Source organism: Sinocyclocheilus rhinocerous, unplaced genomic scaffold (assembly GCF_001515625.1).
Source record: "Sinocyclocheilus rhinocerous isolate Xijiao unplaced genomic scaffold, SAMN03320098_v1.1 scaffold1296, whole genome shotgun sequence".
NCBI lineage: Eukaryota > Metazoa > Chordata > Actinopteri > Cypriniformes > Cyprinidae > Sinocyclocheilus > Sinocyclocheilus rhinocerous.
The window spans coordinates 582,684-603,787 of NW_015659405.1; the positions used below are offsets into that span (position 1 = coordinate 582,684).

At 37.3% G+C, this 21,104-nt stretch overlaps 2 protein-coding genes across 5 annotated transcripts in view; one reads left to right on the forward strand and one right to left on the reverse strand.

The window, feature by feature from the left end:
• The window catches only part of LOC107723848 (membralin-like), a 23,563-nt gene extending 5,530 nt beyond the window's left edge, over positions 1-18,033 (forward strand). For 2 of the 4 annotated variants that reach the window (XM_016532566.1, XM_016532567.1), the window contains 10 exons: positions 804-1,100; positions 2,219-2,381; positions 3,075-3,185; positions 4,624-4,746; positions 4,835-4,935; positions 5,640-5,697; positions 5,830-5,913; positions 6,091-6,223; positions 7,581-7,680; positions 7,779-10,081. In XM_016532566.1, coding sequence (XP_016388052.1) covers positions 804-1,100; positions 2,219-2,381; positions 3,075-3,185; positions 4,624-4,746; positions 4,835-4,935; positions 5,640-5,697; positions 5,830-5,913; positions 6,091-6,223; positions 7,581-7,680; positions 7,779-8,450 — 1,842 coding nt within the window. In that variant the 3' untranslated portion in view covers positions 8,451-10,081. Of the gene's footprint in view, positions 1-803; positions 1,101-2,218; positions 2,382-3,074; positions 3,186-4,623; positions 4,747-4,834; positions 4,936-5,639; positions 5,698-5,829; positions 5,914-6,090; positions 6,224-7,580; positions 7,681-7,778; positions 10,082-18,022 lie in introns of those variants that run through there. The other 2 variants (XR_001637980.1, XM_016532568.1) reach the window with 2 other exon arrangements.
• Positions 11,964-21,104, reverse strand: part of LOC107723849 (glutamate receptor ionotropic, NMDA 3B-like) — an 83,813-nt gene continuing 74,672 nt past the window's right edge. The window contains exons 7-9 of the mRNA XM_016532569.1: positions 18,233-18,397; positions 14,758-14,825; positions 11,964-12,538 (exon numbers count right to left, since the gene is read on the reverse strand). Of these exons, the coding sequence (XP_016388055.1) occupies positions 12,031-12,538; positions 14,758-14,825; positions 18,233-18,397 (741 nt within the window). The 3' untranslated portion in view covers positions 11,964-12,030. The remainder of the gene's footprint in view (positions 12,539-14,757; positions 14,826-18,232; positions 18,398-21,104) is intronic.

Below are 21,104 nucleotides of genomic sequence, written 5' to 3' on the forward strand. Positions count from 1 at the left end.
AGGCCTGTCACGATAACATCTTTTTGTTGTGCGATATATTGCCCCAGAAATAATTGCGATAAGCGATATTATTGTCATTTTAAAGACATTTTCTAACAAAAAGTGCAAAGTAACAAGTAGAAAAAAGAAAAATGCACAAAGATTTTTCCATCTACAGATTTTTCCCGGACCTTCTTTTCTCTGTAATTTAAGGGTGCACACTTTTGCTGAAAAACATCACTACTTAGCAGTCAGATGTCCGTCAGATCCCTAAACAAGACCATATCTGCAGATAAAGCATTTTTTACATTTGAACTAGCACCTCATGACTACAACACGTTATGTACGAGAAGCTGCAAAAGAGACAGGCGCAAGTGGAATGTAAAAAAAACATGGTGGCATTAATTTTTAAGTAAATATATGGGCGATATATTGCGTCACCAAAAATGATTGAGGTCATGTACATATATTGCGCGATAAATCGATATATTGATTATTGCGACAGGCCTAGACACAAGCCGCTATTAATTATTATTATTATTACTACAACAGTTTTTTTTAAAGCAGATTAACTTAATTCTGTCCTGTACTTTCAGTAAATAAAATAAAAAAATAAAGTCATGTAAGCATGAATAAAGTCTCTGATGAAATTATTTAAATTATCTCAATTTCAGTTAAAGTTTCAGAATTTTGACTTGATGAATATAAATGGAGTATTTTTTTTAAAATTATATCATGCTGTTATTGTTATTGAAGTGCAACGTTTATTGCTTTGTTGCCTATTCTGTGGTTTTTGTTTTTATTCATTGTCATTTGATTGGCAGGCATTGTTTATGCTCTTCATCCTGGCCTACATCCACATTGCCTTCTCACGCTCTCCAATCAACTGCCTGGAGCACGTGCGGGAGAAATGGCCCCGTGATGGCATCCTGCGTGTGGAGATCCAGCGCAACTCCAGCCGCGCGCCCATCTTTCTGCAGTTCTACGAGACGGAGGGAATCCAGGGCCTCGTGAAAGAACCAGAGGAAGACGGAAGTGAAACCAGACAGCCAATGGTGCCCACAGACGCTGAAGAGGAGGAAGAGATGACCATGGAGATGTTTGACAACAGCACAGTACGGGTGAGTTTATTACACAGGAACAGGAAAACTAGGATAGGGAGCCAGGCATAATTCATATAAAAATTGCTAATTGTTATTTATGTACTCATTCTCATATTGTCCCAAAAACGTAGGCTGTTAACACGTCAAATCAGTATTAATTTCTAATATTAGTTTTTGTTAATATATTGTTAATATAAGTTATTTCACTATTATTATTATTATTATTATATAATTTTTTTAATATAATATTAACTAACAAATACAGTCTGGTCCTCACACAAGTTCTTTGAATTTATGGTGTTTTTTTAATGTTCTTTTAAACTTCACAGATCTCTATGAACTGCCTTTGTATAGAAAAGAGATGCATAAATGTTCTTGAAAAATATTTTTTTGTGTGTGCTCCTTTCAGCTCTTTTCTATGCAATTATATAGAATTAATGTGAAAATAGTGGAATAGTATGCAGCTGCCCAACAGTAAATCAATATTAATTTCTAACATTTGTTAATTTAAATAATTGTATTTGTATTAATTTATGCAATATAATGTACTGTTACTATTACTACTATTAATAATAAGTCACTTATTATTAATGTTATTAATACTATTGTTAACTTTGATATAGAATGAATGAATGTCAATATATATGAATATACAATGAATAATATGAAAAGATCAGAAGAGTATGCAGTTGCCTAAGAGTAAACCAATATTAATTTCTAATTTAATTCAATATTTGTTAATTGTATTAGTTCTAATAATATAATATTGTATTCTAACTGCTATTACTACTGCTACAACTAAGTTTCTTATTAATATTATCATTATTAACAAAGTATAATATTATATGAATATATTTTTAGAATTTAAATATAGAATTTATTATATAATATTAAATTTCAGTCTGGTCCTCACAGAAGTTGTATGAGGCTTATGGAACATTTTAAAGTGTTTTTTTTTTTTTTGTGGGTGCTACTAGTAAAAAAAATTCCATACTTTTATCGAATGTCATCGTGGTCAATAAATAATGATAGAATATTATTTTATTGTGAATTATTCCACTAAAATGGCCTCTGTTCTCCAGATCGTTCTGACAGACTGTGCCCTTTGTGTCTCTCTCTCTCTCTCACAAATGCAGTTTGAGCTAGATATCGAGCCACGTCTGAATCCGTCGCTGAGTGGCGGTGTTCCTGGCTCCAGCCTGAATGAATCCCAGGATCTGTCCTTCAGCCAGGCCCCCTCTAAAGGTATGCAGCCGCTGAGGGAGACTGTCTCCGAGATTGAGATGCTAACTCGAGCAGGTAAACATCTCAAATAGCCATCTGGTGCATTCCTCTTCCTTCTCTTCCTCCTTTGTGAATTCATTCCCTGTCCTCCCTCCATCCAGTGCAGCCCTTCTCACTTCCCCTGATCAGATTTCCTTTCTGTTCCCACATTCTTTTATAACCTTGCCCTTCCCAGAGGCCATGTGTGCTGTGTCACAAGACTTCCGAAACAATCACAGTGGCCTGTTGTAAAATAAGATGTCTGAGTGTCCCAGATACTGTAATTTCTTACAGTTTAGATACAAATTCACAGTTTCCAAACTTCACAGCTGGATTCAAAAGTTATTTAAAATGTGCAAGATGAACAGGGTGTTATTTGCAGGACGGTTTCAGGGCGTCAGTCCCCCTAATTAAAGCTTGAAACCCCAAAATGAGAACATAAACTTTACTGTAAATGTTTCCGTAAACACGCGCACACACACACACACACACACAAATCAATGACAGCATAGTCACAGTGTATTTTTTTAATACAGAGAAACTTTATAGAACAATTCGTGTGAAATGAAAGCTCAAATCAATGACAGCATAGTCACAGTGTATTTTTTTTTAATACAGAGAAACTTTATAGAACAATTCGTGTGAAATGAAAGCTTTCTAGATTAGTAGAATTTCTAAATTCAATGAAACATTGTCAGCATTTGTCAGTGTTTGTGTTTGTTTGTGTAGTGTGGCCACAAGAAGAGTATATTGTCGAATATTCTTTGGAATATGGATTCCTACGGCTGTCCCAGGCCACACGGCAGCGACTCAACATCCCTGTTATGGTGGTGACCCTGGGTGAGTACATCACACCCTGCAGGCCATCAACAGAAAACCTGGCCAAAATCCAAAAAAGAATAGAATATTCCATTTTTGCACTATTATATTCTAATATTCTTGAGAATATTCAAAAATTAAAATTGTTATTGTTTACTGATCTTCTTGGTGTTTCAGTCACTTATAACTTTGCTTTTGTGTGATAAATATAATGCACCATTCATTCATTAATTCATTCATAAACAGACCAAAATTGAAGTTGTATGGACTTATTTTAACACACCTAGTAGACTAATAGAATTTGTTGCAGAATATTCTTCAGAAAGTCACTGTTTGTGTTCCATGGAAGAAAACATGATGAATCGTATTTTAATCATTTAATCAATTTCTGCTTCTTTGTTATGGTGGTGACCCTGGGTGAGTACATCACACCCTGCAGGCCATCAACAGAAAACCTGGCCAAAATCCAAAAAAGAATAGAATATTCCATTTTTGCACTATTATATTCTAATATTCTTGAGAATATTCAAAAATTAAAATTGTTATTGTTTACTGATCTTCTTGGTGTTTCAGTCACTTATAACTTTGCTTTTGTGTGATAAATATAATGCACCATTCATTCATTAATTCATTCATAAACAGACCAAAATTGAAGTTGTATGGACTTATTTTAACACACCTAGTAGACTAATAGAATTTGTTGCAGAATATTCTTCAGAAAGTCACTGTTTGTGTTCCATGGAAGAAAACATGATGAATCGTATTTTAATCATTTAATCAATTTCTGCTTCTTTCGATTGATTAAGCATAATCATCTGCGATATTCTCCCACTGGTTATTTATCCTGAAAACGTTTCATCATAATTAGCCATTCTCTTTATCTTGCATTAGAAACAAGCTTCCACAAGCTTTCATGGTTGTGGTTGCCAGATGTCAAATGTTTGAATCCGTCAACCAGAGTTTTTCTCTTAAATGGATACATTTCTGTCCAGTGGTTTACTTAATCGTCCCAACCTGGCAACCATGCGCATGCGCTCTCTCTACATTACAGAAAAAAAGTGATTATGAACTTAAAACATCAGCAAACATGTAATTTCGAGTTTAGTGATCTCTATTGAGACATTCTGCTCAAATAAAAGTGTAATACAGTCTGTTTTCTTTCACACAGTCATTTGCTGCCACTAAATCTGCAAGCAAATCATACGAGTTGACGTTTTCTTGATTTGTTCTTATGTGAAAGTGCAGTAATTCTGATATAATGTAAAAAAAAAAATAATAATAAATTAATTGAAAATTATTGTGCAGTTCTATAAGAAAGTCATAAAGGTTTGAATGACATGAGAGTGAGTTAAATATATATATATTTTTTTATGAACTCTTCCTCAAAAAGAAGACTTCATATCTTTTTTTAAAAGGGAAAGCATAAAGTTGTAGTTCATCTCTCTCGGCCTGTGTTCAGACCCCATGAAGGATCAGTGCTTTGGAGACGGTTTCAGTCGCTTCCTCCTGGAGGAATGCCTGGGCTATGACGATATCCTGATGTCCAGTGTGAAAGCTTTAGCAGAGAATGAGGAAAACAAAGGTAAATTAGATGTTCTCTCTTAAGAATGTTTGTTTTTTTTCTTGATGATGCTGTAACTATGAAGTGGGTGTGATTTGTTTGTTTTTAGGATTTCTGAGGAACGTGGTCTCTGGAGAACACTACCGTTTTGTCAGTATGTGGATGGCTCGTACCTCCTACCTGGCAGCCTTTGTAATCATGGTTATCTTTGTGAGTTCAGTTTGAGCATTTTGGTAATCAGTTCACCCAGTAATGAAAACTGATCATTTACTCATTCCAATGACTTTATTTCATAAATGGAACACAAGGTGAAAATTTTACAGTGTTCTAATCTCTTTTCCACCCAATTACAATGAGTGGTGACTAGAGCTTTCAAACTGAAAATGGAAAAATGGTTTAAAATCACTTTAAATTATTCTAAACACGGCCTATGCACTATATTCTGAATACTCTGAGGTCATATGATAGCTTTGGGTGATAAACAGACTGATATTGAAGCCATCACTTAATAATAATCTGCCCCATTAGCAAGGTGTTAACAGCTGTACCAAATCATTGAGTCAATCAGTTAAATTTGGCGAAGAAAAAAAAAGTCTGATTTTGTAACCGTATCATTCAGATTTGGTGAGCTGAATGAACGGATTCTCTGAAAAGATCTGACTCAATAGAATGATTCATTCACTTGCAATAAATAATGACTTCATCTTTGGTCTGTTTGCTTCTTTTTATTGCTTTTTTATCATTCAGTTAAATTATATTAAAAAAGTGACCAGAATATTCTTCAGAAATGGACCTATTGGGTTTCATTAAAGAAAGAAAGTCATACAAGTGAGCAAATGATGACAGAACTATAATTTTTGGGTGAACTGTTCCTTGCTGAATCACATGGAAATTCTTCATATTTTCTCTCTCAGACTCTGTCAGTGTCCATGCTGCTGCGGTACTCACACCACCAGATTTTCGTTTTTATAGGTAAGTTCCCATCAGCCTCTTGGGTCTTCAACACTGTGAATACGATCATGTTCCACGATCAAGTCTATAACACATTAAAAAGCCATTATTTTTAACAAGACTTATCTCTCTGATGTTCGCTTTTTTTCTCAGTGGACCTTCTCCAGATGTTGGAGATGAATATGACCATTGCCTTCCCTGCTGCCCCTCTCCTCACTGTCATCCTGGCTCTTGTAGGTAGGTAGAGCTCACTGCTGGGGGTTTTAAAGAGATGTTCTCATGTCTTTATTAGTCTCCTATCAACTTGATGCCTGATCTTTTATTTTGTTGACTTCAGATATTACATGAAAATTTGTTACGACGTTCTATGAAAGTCGTTTGATACCAAATACTCTATTTTGATCCTGTCTGCAGGGATGGAGGCCATCATGTCTGAGTTTTTCAATGACACAACCACTGCCTTCTACATAATCCTCATTGTTTGGTTGGCGGACCAATACGATGCCATCTGCTGCCACACCAATACAAGCAAGCGCCACTGGCTCAGGTATGTAATCACATCGGCACAGGTAAATGCCAGTGGTTCAGGTGTCTTACCAGATTCCTCTACTGCTGTTTTACATTCACTTCACGTTTGCATTTATGCATTTGACAGCCGCTTTTGTCCAAAGCGACTTCATTCAAGGTATACGTTTTATCAATTCATGCATTCCCTGGTAAATCAAACCTTGGCCTATGCATTGCTAGTGCCATGCTCTACAGTTTGAGCTACAGGAAAGCTGCAGAACAAAAGTTTTACAGTTTGTTCTGAATGTATCTAATCACGATCTCACATTTCAGCTTGATTAGTTTCACACAGACTAGAATTATTGTTTCGATAATTGTGATATTGTGATACCTTGAAATTAAACTGCCTTTCCAATATATCTCCAACATTCGCATATAGTTGTCACAATTTTGCCCCCTAGAGGAATTCACACAGAACTTTCAAAACTGGTCATGAAGCAGCCATTAGCGCTTAGTCACTGTGGTTGTATGAATGAATAATAAATGTGAAAAAATAACTCAAACTAAACAAAATGACAGCCAGTATGTCTGAAACAAAAACATAGTACGTTTTCTAGGGCTAATCAACGTGATGATTGTTATCTATAAAATAATTAATTCTAACATAATTATTTTAACTCACCATTTTCAGAAATGGTGTTTAGAGAGTAATTTTAGTAGAAAAACATTGGTAATTATTTCTTTACTTGGTCTCATAGTTTTGGTTAGGATACATCACATTTGGTCAGGTTGGTCGCATTTGTTTTAGCTGCAGATGTTCAAATATTAATTATATCACAAGCTCAATGGTTTAATTCTGTTCTTTGTCATTTCTTGGAAATGCTGGCTTAGGTTGACTATTCAGATCAGCCTATTAAAAAATTAAAATTAAACTGAAGTATAGTGTATATATTAGCTCTGTTTCAAAACCTAGTGTGCTGCCTACCTAGACAGCATCATAGGTAAACGTTAGCTTTTTTGGCAAATTGTTTCACAAAATGGTCTGAATGCATAATTGGCGAATCAATCTGAATTGTTTTTAAAAAAACATTTTCAGTAGTCATTGATCAAACAGAATTGGAGCCAAATGCTTTTTTTTTTTTAAAGCTTTGAGTACCGTGTTGTTAGCATCTCATTAACGTCACTTTCTTTTGGAAACATTTTTGGGTACTCAGGAGAACTATTTGTGTGGCGTACTGAAATTGCTTCCTGTTGAATCAGTCACTTATGAGGTTCCATGTCAATGTGAGCTCCCTATGTAGAGAATGGACAGTAAGGAAGCTCACTAGGGTTGTTTTGGTGGTTAATGCCATGGTATCGATTATCGCATCTAAAAGATCTCTTGTGCTGTTTTTCAGATTCTTTTATCTGTATCACTTTGCCTTCTATGCGTATCATTACCGCTTTAACGGCCAGTACAGCAGTTTGGCTTTGGTCACTTCCTGGCTCTTCATTCAGGTATCTTATTTCAGCTTTTTTCAGTGTACCCGGGTAATCTGTGGAGTTGCATAGAATTGTTTGTAGCTCATGAGCCTTTTCGTTTTTGTCTTGCGCAGCACTCAATGATCTATTTTTTCCATCACTACGAGCTGCCGGCCATCCTGCAGCAGATCCGGATCCAGGAGATGCTGCTTCAGAACCAGCAGGTGGGTCAAGGAAACCAGACTGCATTGCAGGACAATCTCAACAACAACACTAGCAGCACTGCGCCTGCTGGCCAAGCTAACGCAGCCGCTAACGTGAACACTAATGGCCAGGACCGGCAAGCCACTCAGGACCAACCTCAGCTCCAAACCCACAATGGCTTGGTGGTAAATACTGGTCTGTCCATCGACCCATCAAACTCCGACCTCGACTGGATGGCTGAGATCGCCATTGGCCCGGATGTCCTGTCAGTTTCACACTTGAGCGACTCTCTTTTGGAGCCGGGAGGGATCCAGGACCCAACGTCGTCCAGCGCAGGGGTAACAGAGCTGCGTGGTCCGAGCACAGCAGGAGAGAACCAAGTCGGAAACATTAGCGCGGCAAGTGTTCCTCCGGGACAGGGTTGTGCTCAGGGTCTGGGTCCCCCTGGAGATGGAGGAGGGCAGACAGAGTCTGAAACTTCCTCCCCAGTGACCTCACACACAGACTGCAGAGTTGCAGAAACGCTTAAAGGCTCCACGGACTGGGAAGGCCAGACGGAGAACAAAAGCGAGAGCTCGGACTCCCACTCGGCCCCAGCTTGAGTCGCGCACCCCCATTCGGAATGAATGAATTCACGCTCTACAGTCGCCACCCCTCTCTGTAAATTAATCCAGAAGGCATCAAGAGGAGAAACCGTGATGGAGCTTTATGTAATTACATCCTGGAAACCTCCAACATGAACATGAGGAGGGCCGAAACAGACTTCCGCTGTCTAGTCATGTTCTTAAGAGTAAATTCGTATTGAATTGTCAAATGATGCCATGTGTCAGGGTGTGATCATTGAAGTCTTTACATGTTTTTTTTTATTTTTTTTTTAAAATGGTTGAAACTTTTAATACAGGGAGTATTCAGTTTAAAATGTGATGTATCGCTCAATAATGGTACTTTTCGTTGCTCTTGAGTATGGAGTTGCAGGTATCAGCGGGCGGCAATCTTCAAATCTGAATATACATTGTACTTTGCACATCTTGTGCTAGGATTGTTTTGGCTTTCTTTCCGTTCCTCTAATGATATAACAAGCAGTGAAAGTTCATTTAGTCACGTTAAAATTGTTTTGGTCCCTGCTACGTTTGTTCACTACAGCGAGCCACCAAAATGTCCCTTATGCGATTTGAAGTCTAGCTCACGACCTGCCGTTGCGTTCAGGTTTGGTATTGTCATATGTATGGAGCAGTCTGACTCCTGAGTCCGATGCGATTGCTGGTCAGAGTGCTTTTATGTAGTTTATTGGCGAGCTCTGTCATGGGGTCATTTCTGTGCTTTCTAATCTTCATCAAGAGACATTTGTTTTTGTGGTTAGTTTAGACGGATGTTGTCTTTTGCACAAGCTCATCAGTGAGTCGTTGGTTTTTCTTCAGGTGAAGTCTGGCTTTGAGAGAGCGAGTGGATAGATTATTGCCTTATGCTTCTAAAACTGAACATTAACCTTGTATTTCCGTCTTTGGCCATGTACATTGGGGTCGATAGCCTTGCCAGAGGCTTCAAAGCCAGTAGAGAAAATAGCAACTGAAGCAGGAATTAACATGTAGTTACTTTATCAGACATTTTTTTTTTAAACAGCCGTAAGCAGTGAAGGTCAGACTGTGCTCATTTCACAGCATTGCAGCCCATCAGCTGAAGTCACTGATCCGGAAATCTGTTGTCTTTACATATTCTGCTTTTGTAGAGGTTTCTCCATATGTTTGACTTGGGATGATCGGTGGGTGTCTAATAACCGTACAGACTTGTTGATCTTCATGACCATGTGTAAAAACGCACCGCAAGCTAAGAGAACAAAGGAAAGTGTTGTCTGTTGTGACATGCGACTGTGGATGGGAAGGGTCATTTAAAGGCTATGCAACAAAGTAAAAGCCAGGCTCTGGATTTTTTTTTTTTTTTTAATTCAAATTGTGCAATATTTTGTAAGGCTCAGATCCATAAAGGATTCCAGGTCTGAAAGATTGATTTATTGTTTCATGATCAGTTCCTCAATATTATTATTTTTCTGTGCCTATTTGCCATTGTCAGAGGAAACAGATGATTGTAGTGTTTAGATGCATTGTGTAGGATGTCTAGACAGAAACTGAAAAGAATAATTCTCAGTTCTGTGATATTCTTGATTCTGTCATTCAAATGTATTTAATTGTAATGTTTAAAAACTGCATAAAGAGATGAAATTAATTTCCACTTAGAATGTTTTGGTTGTGGTTAATTTCATCTTTCCGTGGCTTGTTTCACAAAGCTAGTTCAATAAACTCGGCGTTTCATAGTAGGTTTAGAGTTGACAAAACCAAACAAATCCAACCTGCTTTAGATCAGATTGACCACTCATTATGAACTTTCTCTGGGTTTGAGCCAGTTTATAATTAACTCTGGAGCATGTGCAACTGAAACATGGAGCTCCTCAGTTTGAATTCCTTCTCACGACAGAGTACAACCACTTCCCTGCTGAAGATTAAGAGATTATGGTAAAATAGAATTAATTTAAACACATTTTCAAGGTAGAAAAAAACTGCTGCTGCTGCCATGAAAGTCTGAGAAGGCAGATGAACAGATATGACTATATTAATGCAAGTGAATCAATTATTCCATAATTTAAATGGTTTAACCGAGATCTTAAAACATGCAAGCTTAGCCATTTTAAAAGTATTATATATTCTAAAGCTTATATATATATATATATACAGGTGCATCTCAAATAAATTAGAATGTCGTGGAAAAGTTCATTTATTTCAGTAATTCAAGGGCAAGGCACATTCCATGAATAGTGTACAGTTTACTTGTTTAAACACTTCCAGTGGTAATTCAAATTAACTGTATTTTTGATATCACAATATTCAATTAATTTTGAAAGGAAACATTTTTTTTCTGTTAATGCAGCAACATTTAGACTTCTTCCACAGCATAGTGAGAAGACAGTAATTTAATATTAAAGTTAATACACATATTTTAGCGTTTACCACATTTGTTACCACATCAAGTTATTGTAAGGACAACTGAAACAATTTAAAATCTATGGCTAAATTTTAAATTTAAGATAAATTTGCAACCCTGTGACCTCTTTTGTGTGGTAAGTTAATATATAAAAATATATATATATATACTGTATTATATATATATATATAATCTCATGTTGTAACCTATTCATGGAAAGTACCTTCTTCATTTCTCTTCACATAGAAAAAGTCATGAGAAAGGTGTTTTGAGTGGGTGTTGAATATACTGGGAATTTACTGTAGGATTTACTGTGTGGAAAAAAACACCATCATTAGAAAGCATCTCTGTCAACATCTGCTTAAAGTGAATATCCTAAATGTTTGCCACCAGCATATAAGCAAGCATAAATCATATAATTACATGCTTTATAATTAACGGCAGTATTCTCTTTCTTACTGTGCCTGTGCAACCAGCAAACGTTTTGTGGTTCACCACTGGGGCTAATAAAATTAAGCATTATGTTTATAAGCACTAAAAATAAGCATTATGTTTAATATTACTCTGAGCTGAAAGTTTTCAAGTAAGATTCCAATTTTATGACAAGATCACATTTATTTCTTGAACATCAAACTTAATTCAAACAGACAACCTGGCCATTCATATGACTTTATGGAGGGGAAAACGGTCAATAACAGTAGCAGTTTTGAGATCAGAATTAACCAAGCTATAAAATCATTACCAAAGTAGCAAAGTCAATGTTCTAATCTACCTTTGACTCCATGACGAGGCCTCGGGTGTAACAGGTTTTTATTCAGATCCATATCCACCAAGAAAACAAGAGCTGGGCAGAGGCAAAGCTCCTTCTGGGATGTGAATAAACAAAGCTCTGAGAGGAAAGCATGGACTTGCTTGGTGCTTTCAACATTTGTTCTTCAGGTTTCAACCACAAACGTCTAATTGATTCGAAGAAAAAAAATCCAGGTAGCTCCTGCTTTCACAGCAGGGCTTTAGAAAATAAGTCACACGAGGCCCTATTAGCCTTATCATTAGCAAAACCGTACCAAGGGTCAATGTTGCCTTAACATGATGATTTTAAAAGAGTCCAGGTAGATATGAAAGTTTTTTTTTTTTTTGGAGGAGGAGGAGAAAGATAGAAAAACATGTCCATTGTCATATGTACTGTGTTCACTTCAGAAAATGTGAACATCACCTTTTCAAATCTGCTGGCTCTTTGGTGAGGGTGGGGCAAATGGTGGCTGTGACTGTGGGCGGAGCTTCTGTGGTCGCCGGGGCGATGGTGGCAGCCGCATGTTCTTTAGCCAGTGTAGTCTGAAGCTCCGCCCTACGAGCCAGAGCGGCTTTCAAATGCCCGCGGATTTCCTCGATCTTGGCCTGGAGCTCCTCCAGCTCGCTATCTCTGGAGGGGCTCGAGGATCTCACTGAGGAGGAGGCGGGCCGCTGAACGGGCCCTCCGTTTTCACACACTCGCGCCAATAAACTCCCTGCGCCGGAGCTCAATGTGGAGGTGGAACTGGCCTGACCCCCCTCCGACATGATGCGGGGCAGGAGTCGGCGCGTGTTGAGGGTCTCCAGGTTGAAATGGACCCTCTTGTTGTCTTTGGGCTCCTGCGCTGCCTTGGTGCTCTCGTTGTTCCATCTGGCAAAGGATCCGAGTGGAGGTGGCGGATGCGGTTGGGCTTTCTGGATGTTACAACTGGGAAGACAGAGCCAAGATAAGTGAATATGTTAAAGGGACATATCACAGAAAAATGGAAATCCTGACATTGTTGAATTTTTGAAGAATATCCTTTTCTGTGTAATGAAGTGAATGGGGACTGGGGCTCTCAAGCTCCAAAATTACAAAAAACACCATAAAGGAAGTAATCTATATGACTTGTGTGCTATATTTGAACTTTTCTGGAGCTTTTTGAGTCACAGCAACTACTTTTATGGTACTTTAATGGTGCTTCTGGAGCTTGACAGCTTCAGTCCACATCTACTTTTATTATAGTGAAAAGAGCAGCCAAAATATTAATCAAAAAGTCACCATGTCTTCCATAGAAGAAAGAAAGTCATGGAATTATGGAAAAGTGTGGAAAGGAAAGGTTCAGTTGAATTCAAGCAGCAACCTCCCACTCTCTCTCGTGAAGCCAACAAGGAAGTGACTAAAACTGCAATTCATCGACTGGCCGCTAGAGGCTGGCTCCAAAAGGGAGTCAGTCCCATTGACTCCCCATGTTAAAATGCCCAACTTTACAGCAGAAAAAAATATGTTTACAGCCTGGTACAAAAAGTGGTTTTGGTCTATATAGCTAATTTTGCCCTTAATGACAATTGTGAGTGGGGTGCATTTTTTTATAACTCATCCGTTTAAATAATATTAAGCCTTAAAGTTCTGCATAATTAAGGGCGTGGCCACTTGAGTGACAGGTGGATTGCCGCTGCTGACACTGCCGTCGAGCTAGGTGGGCGTGGTTTCAGCAACCAGCTCCTGCCTCTTTGCCCATTTTCGATTATCCGGGATTATCTGGGACGCGCGGTGACACGCTGCTAAAATGGCGACGGCTGGCTCTGCGTACTTTGAGCTCTTCAGAAACCTACGGGGGACGTCACGGACACTACGTCCATGTATTTTTACAGTCTATGGTCATAACCGAACGCGACACGCAGTTTGAATGCTGAATGGAGGATGACTGACAGTTATACTTTATTCTCAGATTATTCATGTTAACAACATCATCATTGCGTGACTGAGTATAGTGTGTATAAGAGAGTAGATTTCAATTTCTGTACAGTCTAATATCTAATTGTCATACCATTCGAATTTCATACCAAGAAATTCTTTTAACCCAAAAAGCAAACTATGCTCCCTTCGAACTGGTTGTCTTTAAAATACAAATCTTGTGTAATCCCAGGCTATCTGTACGGAATATAATTTTATTTCATTCACATGTGTTTCATATAATCCTTTCTGGATTACAATCTGCCATCAAAATAATTTTTTGACATTTAATTATTCCAGCTGCTGTTAGAAAAGTCTATAAATGATCCGCCACCTGCAGGATCCTCACATGCGATAGCCTAGTAGCCGGGACAACTTCATGTTTACAGAAGTGACATAACGACGCAGCGGCATGCTCGAATTTCCCGCGAAAACCTACCCGTACCACTCAAATAAGAAAACATTATTATAAGCTAACCATTGTGAATCGGGCTAAAGTAAGGTGATAGTTTTGAACACTGGCTGGTTATGTACTTGCTCAAATATTGATTTTGGATCATTTTTAACCAACAAAAGTTACGGACTGCAGCTTTAATAAGTACTGTAATAGTATTTATTTTGAGTGAACTATAACTATTATAAGAGCTCCACTAAATTACTAAAACTGAAATAAAAATAAAGCTAAATAAAAATATAAAAAACAACAACTAATATAAAATGACTAAATCACATAACAAAACTTACTAAAACTTAAAATGAAATTAAAATGAAAACTCAAAATATAAAAATAATTTAAATTATTAATAAATACTACAGGGTTCCTCAAATCTTGCCCCGGAGGGCCGATGCCTTGCAGATTTTGATCTATCACACCTGATCAAGCTCATCGAGGTCTTCAGGATCCTCAGAAAATCACAGGTAAGTGAGTTTGATCAGGGTTTTAGCTAAACTCTGCGGGGCAGTGGCCCTCCAGGACCGGATTTGAGGAACCCTGAACTATAATGGTATTTATTTATAATAACTCTTAACTATTAAAAGAGCTCCACTATCATAACAAGATCCTCATCTTGCTATAGTAACATCAGCATTCTGAGTAAAAAACAATGAAACATATATTTAAACCCAAGTGTATTTTTGACATTCAAAATGAAATAAGCTGCCATAAGCTGCTGTTAAAATGAAAAATAGATTAATAAAACTAAGTCAAAAACCTTTTCTCTACGTTCACCCGCTGCCGTTTCACATCCTCATAAGTCATGTTCAGTGCTCTGTGGATTTTCTGCAAAAAGAAAAGAAAAAAGATTTATCTCAGCGAGGGATGAATGAGAGAGATCAACATCATGCTTTTGATTTTAAAAATCAATATTCCAGAGATGGCAATTACTGACTCGGCTTGGCAGTAATCCCTCCACAAGCCCTCAGAGAAAGACCCAGAGAGATCAAGCACAGCTCATTTACAGAGTCAAAGCTTCACCCCATGAATAACAGAACCGTGCCATTCTTAGTCTTAGTTATCAGTGGAAGGAAGAAAGGAAACATTTTGAGAGAATAATAAACTTGGTGACAGCTAAAATTTTGCAGATAAAACAGCCCAGACAATAGAAAACATCATGAGCGTTTAAAGGAATAGTTCGTTCAGCTATTAATATTTGGCTGTCTACTCACCCTCACATCACTTGAAACATGTATGTTGGGTTCAGTGTTATTATAGTATTGTTTTTTTATTAGTTTTTATTTTTATATTATTTATATTTATATTATTTTCAACTAAATTTCAGTTTTTAGTATTTAAATTTTTTTTACTAGTTTTTATTAGTTTCATATTGAAATAAAAACACAATACTATTTAGTTATTATTTATTTTAGTTTCTGTTTTATTGATTAAGTACATCAGCTGGCTTACTGAAAAGTAGATAAAGACTAGGTTACATTTTGATTGTACTTATTAACTTGTTACTACCCAAGATACCTGAGATTTTAGTTTTTTCTTTAATGGTTCAAACACTGATGAATAGAATAAGCAAACATTTTTAATGTATATAAATGCTAAATTTAAAGGGATAGTTCACCCAAAATGAAAATCACCCCATGATTTACTCAGCCTCAAGCCATCCTAGGTGTATATGACTTTCTTCTTTCAGACGAGTACAACCGGAGTTATATTTAAAAATGTCCTGGCTCTTCCAAACTTTATAATGGCAGTGAATTGGTGTTATTTTTCAATAGTCCAAAAAAGTCCAATAAAGTGCATCCATCCATCATAAAACTGCTCCACACAGCTCCAGTTGGTTAATAAAGGCCTCTTAAAGCGAATTGATGCGTTTTGTTAGAAAAATATCCATATATATAAAACTTTATAAACAGTAATCTCTAGATTCTGCTAACTGTCATACGTGCATTCACAATAGAACGCCGTTCCGGTGGATGACGTAAGACTTAGGTGTAGTGTAAACTCCGGTAAGAAGTGACGAACGCGGAAGTGCAGAGGAGAGAGCAAAACAAAACACCGGTCATGAATAGAAGTACAAAACGAGGATTTGTAAAGAAAAATGTCGGAGGATTTCAATATAAGCCAAGAGAAGACTGGTTTTCCTTTGCTGTAAACAAAATCTTGGTTCTCTTGAGACTAGCATATTCTCACCAGTGCTTACACTACACCTGCGTGTCTTACGTCATCCGCTGGATGCCACTCTCTCGTGTACGCATGTATGACATTTAGCGGAAGCTAGAGATCACTGTTTATAAAGTTTTAAATATGGATATTTTTCTTACAAAAATGTATCGATTTGCTTCAAGAGGCCTTTATTAACCCCCCGGAGTAAATCATGGGGTAATTTTCATTTTTGGGTGAACTATCCCTTTAGCTTTCTAGCTACCGGTAACCTATTGCTTTATGAAAACCTTTGGCTTAGATATTTTTATGATCTATGAATTACACATATCTTTGCATTCAAATGTATCCAGGGGTGGTTCTATACGGGAGTGCTAGAGGGAACCAAACGAAAGCAAAAGCACCTCAGGTGAAGCAGTAGAAATAAGATAGAATACTGGTGAAACATATTTTCCAAACGCTCCAGTGTGTGTTTGTGTTTGAACTCTGGAGAGCTTCAAAGGTTTCTATTTTCAACGTGTTTTTGTAGCATCGATCAATCACTGACATTTCTGTTGATTTCTTGAGCATGCCAAGCAGAGGTGTTTAGAATCCACCCACTGCTCAAAACACCACAGTTTTGTTCAGTGCTGCACGCTCGGGAGTCTCTCATTATAACAAACAAAAAAGATGTGAATAAGAAATTCACTGTGCAGTGTAGAACTTGATTGATTATAACAGAACTTTGTGAGATTGCGATAAACTGAAATGAGTGATGCTTTTTAGTGACTATAATCTTTGCGCGCTTTCTTGGCTATAATCAATTCGGAATTTGAATAAGTTTTGTTTTTCATGATGCTTAGAGAACCTGTGACCGCTTGCATGTTGCAAAGTTTCGGGAGTGACATCCGCATATCAATGTGGCATTAATATGCGGATGTCAATATCATTGCAATGATAGTGATAACCATAACAATGGACAGGGCAAAAATATGTCAGAATAGATGTACATTAAGGCTAGAGCACCCTCACTAATTTCAGAAGCACCCTCAGTGAATTGATTCTGGAACCGGGCCTGCCTGTATCTGGAGAAATAGGAGAAATTATAATTTTATATATTTCTATAGTATATTTATACATTTACCCCATATATTAAAGCCTTGTTTGTAGCGCTCTAACAAGATGCACTGTACTTTGAGCGACCATGCATGGTCCTCTCCGATACCGTGACCCAGATAACACACAAAATTATTACAAAATTATACCCCAATATATAATTTCATGATGATAAAGTTCCCGGAATTCTGCCATGTCTATTTTAAAATCATATTTTAAAGTAATGTATTAGGTCTCTGCATTGTTCCAGAGACGGCTCTAGCGGGAAGAAGCATTACTTTTAAAATCTACATTTTTCTATATTAATTTGTGCATTTTGAAAATGTTTATTAATGGTGCAAAAAGTCATAAACAAAAATCTGAAAATAAGTCAATATTTTACTTTTTCAGGCAGCATTTTGTGTGTACGTTTCTAATTTCAATTTTGGTTTTCAACATAGAATTTTAAAATACAACAACCGTTCTTTTTTTCTCCTTTTTTTTCATCATGGTAAAAAAACAAAAAACAAAACGAATGGACGCAAAAATACACAGACCACACATAAAAAAAATTCTAAACTTTAAAGTGAAAACTGAAATGTATTTTTCTAATTCTCTTATTTTATTTTATGAACAAAAATGTGTTTTCTTTTTTATTTAATTTAAAAAAAAATTCGTTTTAGTTTTCGTTAACGATAATAACACTGGCTGGGTTTTTTTGGATCATAAAAGGAGATATTTAGCAAAACTCCACACTTGACAAAAAGAATGTAAACATACTATAACAGTAGGCTAGTCTAAATCTGACAGATGCGATCACCATTCACTTTCTCTTTTCATTATTCACTTTCACATTCATTATGAAAAGAGCAGCATGGCGATTCTGCGGAACATCTCCTTTTGTGTTAAACAGGAGAAACAAAGTCAAACGGGTGAGTAAAGCATGGGTGAGTTTTTATTTTCTGGGTGAACTGTCCCTTTAAATTAGGCTCACGGCTCACCTGACTGGTGTGAAGCCAGTATTTGAACTTCTGTCTGCGGCGGATATGTGGCAGAACCAGGCGATAGAAGGCATGTTCTCCTGCCAGAGTGAGTAAGGCCCCGGTCACACCCACACACAGCAACACAAACAACCCTGAGAAGTGATGAAGGCCCATCTGCAGCGTCTGGACAGAGAGAGAACAAATATCGAAGAAATGAGACGCTGCAGCTTTAAGGACCAAAGCAGTGCGATGCAGTACTTGCACACAGGAGGGCAGTAGAACCCTGCTGACTGATATTAGATTAACCAGCGAGAAGCCCATATCCTCCCCGGAGTGTCTTTGATGGAGAAGGATTCCTACCAGCTTGAACTAATTGACATTAAAAATCATCTTATTAAGAGAAGCAGGAGCCACATCAATATTAGATGTGGCGAGCTGATCTGTATGTACCTATAGATAGACAGAGCTAGACCACCGACTTTAATAGACACAAAAATCAATCAAAACAAAAGCTCAACATAATAATGTTTTTTTTTAAATTAATCATAAATCTGTAGTTTTTTTAAAATGTTCCACATTGCATTATATAATAAAGATGACTGTAAAGAAAATGTTGAAACTTAAAGGTACAGTAAAATGTGTAATTTATTTATTTATTTTTAGGTAAAAAAAAAAAAAAATTTCTGTCCTGTGTTGACATATTTCCTTTTGAGACTGAATATTTGGACAGACGTATTGAAGGGCTCATCCCTCTTTTTTTTTAATTTATTTATTTGTGAATACTATTTGCAGGCAACATTAGAGGCGGGACATTCTCATTCTAGAGAGCATTTGATTGGATAAAACCCCGCAACAGTTCAGGACGAATCATCAAAATATTAGGTTAATTTTCCTTGAAATTTTAAATGTATATATTGGATAATAGCTAATTTTAGCAGTAGAATAGCATATATATTCCCCAAAATGTTTGGGGTGGGTCAGTAAGATTTTTAAAATGTTTTTGAATGATGTCTCTTACGCTCACCAAGGCATGCATTTATTTGATCAAAAATACAGTAAAACAGTAATATTGTGAAATATTATTGCAAGTGTTCAGTGTCACGTGATCCTTCAGAAATCACTCAAATAAATGTCTTATTATAAATGTTGAAAACGTTTATAAAAAGGATTCTTCATTAATAGGATGTTTATTTCTTTGGTTTTTAAAAATAATTTCTCAAACTTTTAATAGTAGCACAGTCAACTTTAAGTGAACTATCTGAAGGTTTATTTTCCCGAAAAATGTAAACACTGAGACTCCTACACCAGAGGTTGTTTTGGGCATAGCAACAGTAGCTCAGCCAATAGAGTGAGTTTGGGGCGGAGCTAAATGTTTGTCAACCAATGGAAAATGGGGGAGTGTTCATGGAAACCTTTTGCAAACAGTCACTAGTTTTGCACTTTTGTTTGGTGCAGATATAACACACTTCACCTTCAATAACCTGAGCAGTTCTCACAGAGAATCTCTTACACCATGCTGTTAACAAAAACAGCGACTCTAGAAAAGAAAAAAAATACATGAATAAACATCGAACTCTTTCATCTCTGTGTTTTGACCGCAGGGCATGAGGCCTGTATCTTGGCAGAGAAACTTTTTGACTGCTGCACAGCTCTAACAAACTCTTTTTCGGGTACCTTGTGTTCTCAAAACAGATGAGAAATCAGGTGAAGCCAGGTTCGCTGTGTATTTTACTGATCCACGAGCACGAATGCAATCCTGTAAATCACTGTAAGGCCGCTGTGTACTGCCAACGGCATTCTGGGAAATAACACATCCTATTAGCTCTGTCTCAGACATGTTCACTTGTCGGATCGATTCAAAACCGAGTGTGTCTTGTGTAAGTTTTAACCAGCTCACAATGCTTCGTCCTCATGTTCTCGTCTTTCTGTGAGCCTCTGATGCAACAAGAGCGTCGAGATTTGAAATGGAAATGAGAAATAATCTTTTCTGCTCAGGCAATGGTAATTCCCCACCCCCTGAAATTAAGAGATGGGGGAAAAAAACATGCCCTGCCGCAAGCTTAAAGCATTCGGGAGCACAGAGAAATCTGTGTTGTAGGAGAGAGGGATGGTTCGGCCTTTCTTTATTCCTCTGGATGTCAGCCGATCAGCACGCTCTGAAAGTGTCATTTACTCTGGAATCTTCTAAAGGTTTCGAGCAGATCTAACGCACACCTCTGTCAGTACCGGAGATAATGACACAAGATAAGTTAGTAAAGGTACTGAGCCAAATCAGTGTGTAAGAACTGAAGCCCCTCTGCCACCGATCACTGAAGCAAACATCACTTACTCATATCAGCCTGTCCGACTTAAAGGGGCTCTGTGGAAATGACAAACATTTGAGCTCTCTATTGGCGGTTTCATATGAAGAATGACAGGATGGGGTCAGCGCCATGATCTCAGGAGCTTTGTTTGATTGGATAAAAAATCGAGTAATTAATTAAAGAAAAAAATTTAATTTGGCAGTACAAGACAGGCTGGAGATTTGGAGGTTTAATTGACGTCAGGGAAGGACCCCATGAAATTAGGGTGACCACCTGTATATTGCTCTGTTGCAAATCTGATTTTTCTCGGGACAATGCAGGACATTTGAAAAAGATAAGTTTACTCAGAGTCAGAAAGACTTCAGATGACCCAACACCTGTGAAGAGATGATGCTGACCCCTGCGAGGACCCCAGATGACGCCAACTTGTATCGACATGCACAGCTGCCAAATTTTCTCTATATTGTAATCATTATGATCACACTTGTAATAATCCCTTTAATGAGCTTCTGCCTAAAATTAATTCATGTTAGCTAACTGTATGATTCTATTATCTTGAACTGTTCATTTGTGAAATGAACATTACT